Source organism: Oculina patagonica, chromosome 9, assembly GCF_052425735.1.
Source record: "Oculina patagonica isolate OP01 chromosome 9, crgOcupat, whole genome shotgun sequence".
Taxonomy (NCBI): Eukaryota; Metazoa; Cnidaria; class Anthozoa; order Scleractinia; family Oculinidae; genus Oculina; species Oculina patagonica.
The window spans coordinates 13,573,402-13,583,463 of record NC_135766.1 but is presented as its reverse complement, the minus strand read 5'-3'; the positions used below and the strand labels follow the sequence as shown (position 1 = coordinate 13,583,463).

The window sequence follows — 10,062 nt, the reverse complement described above, 5'->3', positions numbered from 1 at the left end:
AGTAGAAAATGTGTCTTTAGTGCCTATACACGTAAGCAGAGAAGTAATCCGTTTATAGCGTCATTGTTTTCGGTCCGTAAGCTTGCCATACACGTATCCTTAGGGTGCTTACTAACTTTGCTTTAGGTCGGTATAAAGTTTGGAAGTATTTTCACTAATAAAACATGATAAAAAACACTACTCGAGTGTTCGTTATTGATTTTAAAGTGTCCGTTGTCCGTCTTGTAGGGCGTTTAGTTACAGTAAAATGACTTAAAACGGCAGGGGCCATCACAGGCTAAGCTTAAGGTTTGTTCCGAAGACTAAACAGTTAGAGTACGTGCATTTAGAGTACACTATACACCACTTTCATAATGGCGGCCAATTTATTTATTCTTTTATATGTATGTTAATTAGCCCTACTGGCCTCGTTTTAGAGTAAAAATTCTTTTGAATTTTTCACATGCTGACGAGGCCAGTAGGGCTAATTAACATACATATAAAAGAATAAATAAATTGGCCGCCATTATGAAAGTGGTGTATTATACCACGTGAAAGCACTACTCAATAGATATGGTTTGATTGGTCACATAAATTATATCCCATTGGGCATTAACCCAAATAAGACCCATGGACTCATTTTTCTTCTAAAAACATCGCCAAAGCGTAATTGGCTTTAAGTAGTAGATGACATATGAGTGGGAGATCTACATGGGCGTTTACAATGGCGAGCCGATAGGCGAGCAATTGTAAACGGCCATACAGATCGGACGTGAATATTTTTTTCTACTTGTGAACTGAAAACAATAAATTGAATGCAAAGTATTGTTATGCGATTCGGTAGAGATCTGTATCAAAAGTTAATGAATATTTATTAGCTGAGCATGAGTTTGTATCAAAAGTTAATTCTATTGTTTGATTTGTATTGGGGTTTACAGTTGTGTATATGTGATCTGAATACTATGCTGAGATTGGTTTGCACCTTCATGAATAGTTAATGAATTTTACAATCTACCTTTTTTTTGTGTTAAAGTTCAGCAAACTAATAGAAAGCATGTATGATGGAGGAAATGGAAAATTCGCCAGCCCGGATGTAATTTCGTATGAATGTTACCAGTGGTTTATTTTCAAGTGGAACACTCGCGTCTATATAATATGTAAGTATATCGCACATCACTTTGACGAGATTCACTTTTCAGAATTTTTTTGGTTTTTATTAATTTATTCAATTATTAATTTATCTATTTTTTATCTATCTATTTTTTTTCCTTATCTGGGTTAATACCCGGAGGGAATATTTATCGGCAATCAAACGAAAACTATAAAGCAGTACTTTCATGTGGTACTGTTTATTATGCCGTACTCTAAATGCACTCAGTCTAACCATGAAGTCTGCGGAAGAAACCTCGACGTGTGACCATTCAAGTGTGAGCTATTGAGGAGTGCTTTCGTGCGGTTGTTTTTAGTTTTCCATTATTTATTTTTAAATATTAAAATTGGGATTTTTTTAATATTGAGTTTGGCGTTAGAGTGATATATAATATAAGGTGTAAAATTACTAGTGATTATCGGCTTTCTCAACACCTTTTTGTAATTGCTTTGCTCTGTTTTTCATGTTATAAAAAGGATCATTTCAGAGTTGAAGTCATAATGACACAACTGAACAGTTCTTAATTGAACAAGCAGGAGTCTGTGAAAATACTGGAATAAAATCCGTTATAAATTCTCAAAACCATTAAAATCATTCATCATTATTCACAGAAAATCAGCATCAACAATAATTAGGTAAGGGAGTAAAGAAAACCACTAATTAGGCCATATTGCCTTTCTGACGAACAATATTTTTTTACAGCCACGAGCCCTATCAAAAAATAAATTGCTAAAAAATGAACAAAAGCAAAGATTTTAAGAATCATTTAAAAATGAACTTCGCTACTGGCAGCACAGGGAAATTAAAAGTTGTTTTGAACATCCCCTACCCCATAGTCATAAACACGGACAAAATTAGCAATTGTTTCTATTAAAACATGGCGGAAACTGGAAATTAAGATAAATTGCGAGCCTAGCTGTCAATTTTGTTTGTAGTAGCAAACGGACTTAATCGCTAATTGTCAATAGCAACCTTTTACCGAAATATTAATTTTTCTACTTGTGCAATTTACCTTTGAAATATTATCTGCAAGCTTTTACCGTCTCTTTAAACTGAGGTTTTATTTCAATTATCACAGATCTGTTTTTGTTAAACATGACGAAATTTTACACCTATTTTCAAATTAGGAACTCTATTTGCTTTTAGCTGCTGCATTTAATTACGAAACTCGGTCGTTAAATCAACTAGCTTGACTACAAAAAACAGATGGCTCTGCGCCATCTATTTTATTCATTCAAAGATTTATTTTTAGCGACATGCAGTGAAATAGCAGGGTAGCCGGCCTACTCTGACTTTGGCTTTTATTGCGGTGATAATTAAAGTAAGGAAGGACCATCTCCTGAAGAAATGGTGAGAACAAACTTTTGGCAAGCTTTTCTTTCACTGGTTTTTACTCTTTTTTCAAATTGTAAGCTATATAGCCACTTTCTCGATCAAACGGTGACGCACTTATGTTTTCCTCAGGCAATATCAAGGTTATTTCATGCACACTCAGGCCTGTACATGCTTTGCCAAATTTTGTGGTTTCCATTCGTCTTCAGCAGTGGTTTACTGGGTGAAAGATGTGTTACGTCGGTGCAAGGTGTCTCTCTCTTCAAACAGAACTACAAATCAGTCCTGGTACAGGACATGTTTGTGTGTTATTATCTGTGCAAAGATGACGCCATTTGCCAGAGCTTAAACTTCTATAGAGACAGAAACCTGTGTGAGCTGAACAACCGAACACGTTCGGTGAGGCCTTTCAATGTCGTGTCAGACTCAAATGCCATTTATTTGGATAATCCATTCCGTGGTAAGTTGTGACATATAGTCAGTAGCCGCTAGCGATTCAATATTTCTTTCAAAGTCTTTCAAATGTTCAAGTTATGGTTCAGAGGTTAACAAGGACTTCTTGAATCTCAAAATGAACTACATCGAAGCTATCTACTCCATTCAGTTTTCTTTTAATATTGATCCCAGCCTATATTAAAACCGTAGGGTAATTTTATTTTCTATTGGCTGACTAAAACTAACAAAAACTCTAAGGGACCGAATTGAAACTATAGAACGAATAAAATGTGTTTGAAGGATTCGTCGCGCACAAAGTAAGATTTATTGAAATCATTTTCGATATGTCTACAGATAAATTTATTATGTTACACGCTATGAAGTCTATGAGAAATTCGCTTATTTATCCTGGGTGGCATTTTTGCTTTTATTACCTTTTGCCAATTTCCTTCAAGTTATCGTGTATCCAGTGTGTCATTGAACCTAATCAAATGGCAAACATTCATGCTCTACCAATATGAAGCAGTTTTTAATTCCGTTTGGAATTGTTTACATTAGGAAGTTTCGTGCAATTTCACAATTTGCATCAATAATCCAATCACCATTGTTACTTATTCATTTGAACTCACTTTTAAAGCATACTGAGTTAGCCTCAGTTGTGTGTGACACACCATATTTGAAATTTCGCTGTCATTTTAATGTGCTAATGTCGTGACAGGAAATACATTCAAGATATTTTGGAATTAGCACTTCATCAGCGGAGAGATAGTTTAATCAAAAGAGAGAAGTTCTCTGTTCTAATTTTCCTCAAACGCACACCGCTTCCCACCACCTCCGCATAGAAGTTTCTAATATATACAAACGTTGAATACTGGTTGGCGATTCCGAACGGATAGAATAACGTAACATGGATCTAGAGAGTTGGGCAAGTTTTAAAGCAGGCGGCCTGTATACACCTGGTTACCTGTATTTACACTCAAGTTTGCCCGTGAATTAAGACGGTTTCCGCTGAAAATTCGAGGAACGAGTGCGAAAATTAAGTACCAAAAATCTACTTATAGTACGGCAACATTTTGTATACTATTTAAAAGATCTTATCGAAATTCAATTGTCTTAGTGACCCCGTAGATAAATTCTAACGCATTCTTGAGAAAATTAAAGTTAAACCTCGTAAAAATGTTTATAACGCGCGCCATTTTGTTTTGAACTGGCGCGAAACGTCCATTTAACTGAAATATTGGCAATTTCAAATCCATTTTTCTCTCGCGGGGTCAGCTTGAGTGCTAAATTTTTGGCAGGTTTTTGTTAGCTGTACTTAAACTGTTACCATGCTAAGAGGTCTTTTTGGTAACTTTATTTTTGCCTGCATTGCTCGAATGTTGGGCGAAAACCATCTTAATTAGTCTCGCAATGGACCAAGTTTTCGAATATTCAATCTAAAACTTAAAACGGCTTTCAAAACTTTCAGTATCAAAGATTTTTGAAACAATGTTACAAACTTGATCGTTCATTCGACAGCTTTCCTTGGTTCATCTCCAGTACTCCCGGCCGAATCATGTCAAGAAATTAAAAACGCATCTGAAGGACTGGCACCTAGTGGTCGATATTGGCTGGACTCAGTAGGGTCTGGGAAACAGACTATTGGTTCTTATTGCGATATGGAAAAAGCAGGTGAGAGGTGATGCTCAACTTTTTTACCGTCGAAACCTTGTTCCCAGGCTTTCCTTTTTCCCCTTCTCTGGACCGGGAAAAAACTTTGGGAGCGTGGATGTTATAAAATTATCCTTCCTTATTTCTTATGACAGGTTTTGCATTCAACCGCCCTGCGAAATGAACTTAACATGTTTCAAAATGAGCTTATTACTGGCCTCCTACCAAAATATGATATAATTTCCTCGTGCTTTAACAGAAAATCCTTAGCAGGAAACACATTTTATCAGTAACTGTAATCGAAAAAGCTTAGCCTGTCTGTCGGCTGTGTACGCTTTGCTGAATGACTGACAACTAGGCTCTTACCGATAGTGCTAGCACTCTTTTTGGCATTATTCATGCTTTGCGAGCATTTTTTTTCTACATTTTATCTTAAAAAGCACTGCTAGCATTATTTTGGATTTTCGAGTGATGTTTTGCGTAATTTTGTGTTAAAAAGCACAATATTATTTTATTTATGGCGTCCAAAGCCTCCCAGATGCATTTTGCCCTCATTTGAGTCAAAGGAGCCGAGAAGGCCCGGGGAATAGGTTTGATAGGTCAGCGGTTGCCTTCTAGAAACCCAGTCCATCACACTCGTTCCAAGATGGCGTCCGTCCACGTTGTCATCGAGGAACAATGAAAGTCAGCCAGTCAAGGCAGAAAATGAAAAATGTTACTAAAAATCTGAAAAATGTAATATTCTATGTTTAAAAAATCGGGGAAAAAGTGAGCATTTTTATGTAAACCACGAGCACTTTTTTTTAAAAAATGCATTTTCCTTCCCTCTGCATTCACTTCGGTAAGAGCCTACAGTGACAACTGGGCGTGAGAATGACCAGGCCTGTGGTCCATTTTATACCGGAAATCCTAGTTTAGTTTATGGCTTTTGACATTTTCTTCAGCGGTTATAGAGTGCACAGGGAACCCATGCCAAAATGGTGGAACCTGCGACTATCAGGGGGAGGGACAGTACACGTGTCGATGCGTACCAGGATACTCAGGAAACCACTGTGAATTTGGTAAGTTTTAGGTTTCAAGTGTTTATGTCGAATCTCTCGCGCTACAGCACCAGGGCCAAAGCATTTTTAGTAACGTGCAAAGCTTAGAACAACTTTATTAATAAGTGACTCATCCCAGTTTAGTATTAAAGCTGTGGTAAAAGTACGTGGCAATTAAAATGGTGAGCCTGGTTGTGGCATACTTTCAAAAAAGTAAAATAACACAAGCAATAAAGGCTAAAGCTATTTGTCTGTGGGAGGCGCGGTGGCCTAATGGCTAGCGCACTGGACTCCTGATCGAGTGGTCCAGCTTCGTGCCTTGGGTGGGCACACTACGTTGAAAATATATTTTTAATTGTCTTTTAGAATGTATTCATTTCGTGTCCCCAAATTAGTATGGGTTTTCCCGAGCTAAGTGGTTATTTGACACGTTAATAAAGTTATTATCTATCTATCTATCTACTAGTGGCTTCATACAACGGAAATTAGGATATTCTCTGGCCTTGCGGTTCATTATGCTTTAACCAGTAGCCTCTTGGCTACCTTTACTATTTGTTTTTATATCGTAGATATCGACGAGTGCTCCAGTAATCCATGTCTGAATGGAGGAACATGTACTGATATGATCAATGGTTTTACATGCGCCTGCGCAGCATCATTAACAGGCATGCGTTGCGAACTCGGCATTGGTAAGTATTCTCTTCTTAACACACAGTCGGTCGCCACTTTAGAAATTCGGACGCACGAGCACTTGAGATAATTTGAGCTGGGCACATTTAAAATGCTTTAAGTCATCCTGACTTCAATGTTTAATGTTTAGGCAGCGTGGCCGAGTGGTTTAGGGCGCTGGTGTTGTAATCCGGAAGTCTCCGGTTCAAGACCTACCCCTGTCACTAGCTGGATTTGTTCTTAGTAGTCCCGAGTTCAAATCCTCGGTCACGCTTTTCTATATAGCCAACTGGTCTGCCTCCAACCAGTCATTTAAAATTTTGTTTACTCTGTTCAGTGACATGCCTGTAAACTAGCTACCGTATTTATTCGATTAAGCGCACTGGGCGCTTATTAAATTTTTAGACCTTGAGAGAGGGCGCTTATTCGAGGTGGGCGCTTATTCGAGGCTAGGCGCTTATTAAATTTTCACTATTTTTCAGTAAATAGTAAGTTAATTTTGCAACCAAACAACAAATAACAACAAAACTTGAAGATGTACCAAAGCAGAATGGTAACTGTTCGCTGAAAGTTCCTGTAAAATACTAAGAAAACACGGTCTTTGGGAAACTCTTTTAAGGTTGTAGTACTTAGTCAATTTCAATCTCATTTGACACCTATCACCTATCCTTTTTTAGGGGAGAGGGGGTGGGCGCTTATTCGAGGCTGGGCGCTTATTAACTTTTTCTGCCTTCACGGTGGGCGCTTATTCGAGGTTGGGCGCTTATTCGAATAAATACGGTATCTCGAAGCTAAGTGCAGGACCACTATAAACAACATTTACATTTTTTTACATTTGTCGGTCATTATTCCCAGAAATGTATTTAATTAGTGAAATAACTTTTTACTTCATAGGTGCAGAGTGCAGCTCGTACACGGTTGATGTAGAAGCGGACCGCAGTGTCTCATTTCCAAGAGGAGCAGGATCATCGTATAAATGTGATCGTGACACGCTAACTCCTGGTTGGTACCGCTTCAACGGCACTGCAGGCTCAAAAATGCCCACCTCTTGTGTTCAAAAAAGCATGTGCTACACGGACGCAACTGGCTGGCTAAGTGGAGCCCACCCTACTCTCCAAGAGGGAGTGGTAACCCGGACTGTGTGTTTTCACTGGAGTACGAATTGCTGTAATTGGCAGGCATCAATCAAGGTCAGGAACTGCGGATTGTTCTATGTGTACGAGCTTGTGAAAACACCGAATTGCCAGCTTCGTTACTGTGTGACTAAGTGAACGTGACGATGCCAATTGATGTGTCATTTCGTTTCCTACTGAAAGTACATATATGATAAACTTGAAACAGGTGCAAGACTTGTGTTACTTAATGTTAATTTTCATTAGCAAGTAGTCGTTCACAGTCGAGTCCAGTCGAATCCAGTCGAATCCAGTCGAGTCCAGTCGAGTCCAGTCGAGTCCAGTCGAGTCCAGTAGAGTCCAGGTCGAGCAGAGTAGAGCAAGAGGTAGAGTAGAGTAGAGTAGGAAAAATAGAATAGAAAAGATTAGCATATAATAGAATGACATTCAAAATACCGAAATTAATGAAACAACTATTTGTGGCTTTGTGTTTGTGCTATTTATTCACTATCGTATTCCCTAGAATAGAAAAAAGTACACTAGGAAGGGAAAACAGCACTTGAAAAACGTAAAGAAAAGCACGAGCGAAGGCGGTGCCTTATGTTCTGATAAATAGAACATTGACCCAGTTTAGACCGGCTTAACCATTATTATGGTAAGCCTGGATTTTTCCGTGATTTGAAGGAATGGCCATTCAAGCACTTGTGACGTCACCTTTTTGCACGAGAGTAGATTCTTGTGATACGCAACAGTAATAAAGGTTGGATAGAACGTTCCACGGGACTGTCCATTTTGAATATTGACTACATTCTGACAGAGCAAATCGAAAAAAACGTGATCAGCTTTTAGTTTTCAGTTGGTAGTAAAACAGGCCAATATACCAGTACTTGGTATATCTATTCCTGGCTTTTCATTGATAAAGATCACAAGTTTTCAAGCCAGCTGAAGAAAGAATGTACAGGATAGAAAGTTGAGAAAATAAGAAATCTTCATCAAAATCTTATTGCAGTGTTAGAAAGTGCATTTCTAACAAAGTTGAGAGAAATTTAGCAACGTACCGCCCAAAAAAACTATTTTAAAGGTTACAAAACGGTGTTTTTTGAGTAATATAGCATCCTAAGGGTTAACTCAAATTCAAAGCATCACAACCGAAGCCATTGATCAATTTAAGATTAGTTGCTACGTATAATTAATGCATAAAAAATAAATAGTCAAGAAAGGTAGTTGTAGTCATACAATTTAGTGGACAAATTAGAACGTCCCACATAACATGTTCAAATATAATGTTAAAGGAATATGGAACCTGAATAGTTTTTAGTCTGGGTGCCCTCTAAGCTGGCCAAGCATCAGCAGTTTTCAAAAAAAAAAATATTTCAGAATAAAATTTTGACTCAGTAAAATCGCTGTTGCACATCATTATTTGGAACAGAACACATTCAATTGTTTTTTATAGTACTCTTTCGAAAGTACTCTATCGAGATACAATGGAAACAAGTCATGCATATTGATGAATCGACCATTATACAAATTAAACAAAAGAAAGTGGTACTCATTCTGGTGAAACGAACAAGAGATGTTACTTAGGAATCTTTTAACGACGTCCACTAAAATCGCGGCAACGACTCATTATGCACATTATTGCGATAAATACCTGAGAACTGCCCATCAACTATAAACAATTCTATCAAAATATACCAATCATTGCTCAATACAATCACAACAGATCCAGAAGTCCCCACCTTAATGAAAAAAAATATCTTTTCCGTCAGTCTTCTTTCTGCTACTTATGGAGGGTAAAAGTTTTTTGTTCTTTATTCTGTTTCAGGTCATGATATTAACCGCCGTTTTCGCGGCCGAAGAAGATTCATCATCGCGCTCAGCACACTTCGTAACGAGCAAGTCAAAAACAAACAGCTCATTGGTTATGTCGTCAAACGGTTTGAGTCTCGTAGCCTGTTATGGTGCGGTCAACAATGTCTGAGAAACGCGTGGTGTACTTCTACAAACTACAAGGTGTCTTTCAATAAGGACAACAAAGGAACTTGTGAACTGAACAAGCACGAGATTCCCCTCATAAACCAAAACACTACGTTTCTTGAAGAGGAAGGCGTAACCTTTTCAATGCGCCTAGAGGTAATACAGTTGACTACCGATAACTCGAACCCTCGGGAATTTGAATCTTGTGCTTACTAAAAAAAAAATCGATTTCCCTTGGATTTACTGTAATTTTACCCTCAGTAACTCGACTTCCCGATATCTCAAACCCTTGATGATTTCCCTTGACGGTTGGAGTTACCGGGAGTCAACTGTTTATGATATCAGCTAATTTTAAATCGTTCTCGATAGTGTTTTACTTCTTTCCTTAGTTTTTTTTTCATGATGCTTCGTCGCTCCTCAATTCCTAATTCCAAATCTTGAAGCGAGTATTTTTGTTTTTGAACATATTTTGTTGTTGATGACTCCCTTACTTAAGATGCTATGAGCTCATAATTGTCTCCGTTTTCCTGCTTTGCATCTAGAAGAAGTGTATTCGCATGTATTTTGCCTTGTAGTAACAAATTGACATCAGTTTTTTATGCGTCTGTCCTTTTATTGTTGATAACTGAATAACGTTATAACATTGTCAAAGTGATGTAGAAACAACAATGTTAAGACGCAATTTATCATCAATAAGAGGACAGATGCATAAAACTGA

At 37.8% G+C, this 10,062-nt stretch overlaps 1 protein-coding gene across 2 annotated transcripts; it reads left to right on the top strand.

Moving 5' to 3' along the window:
* Positions 1 to 2,323: 2,323 nt before the first annotated feature.
* Positions 2,324 to 9,156, top strand: LOC144666252 (uncharacterized). 2 transcript variants are annotated; one of them, XR_013573147.1, is made up of 7 exons: positions 2,324 to 2,479; positions 2,594 to 2,921; positions 4,415 to 4,567; positions 5,491 to 5,607; positions 6,156 to 6,275; positions 7,150 to 7,643; positions 7,682 to 9,156. XR_013573147.1 is itself a non-coding variant. In XM_078527653.1 (6 exons), exons 1-6 carry the CDS (start codon positions 2,477 to 2,479, stop codon positions 7,524 to 7,526), a joined length of 1,098 nt encoding a protein of 365 aa, XP_078383779.1. In that variant the 5' UTR covers positions 2,324 to 2,476; the 3' UTR covers positions 7,527 to 9,156. The 2 variants fall into 2 exon arrangements, 1 of the variants encoding a protein (XP_078383779.1); XM_078527653.1 differs by having other exon boundaries at positions 7,150 to 9,156.
* Positions 9,157 to 10,062: the final 906 nt, after the last annotated feature.

Bases quoted from the DNA above. Each gene is read 5' to 3' on its own strand.
- LOC144666252 (XM_078527653.1), top strand. The intron at 2,922-4,414 runs GTAAGTTGTGAC...TTCATTCGACAG, and splicing joins TTTGGATAATCCATTCCGTG to CTTTCCTTGGTTCATCTCCA. The intron at 5,608-6,155 runs GTAAGTTTTAGG...TTTATATCGTAG, and splicing joins AGGAAACCACTGTGAATTTG to ATATCGACGAGTGCTCCAGT.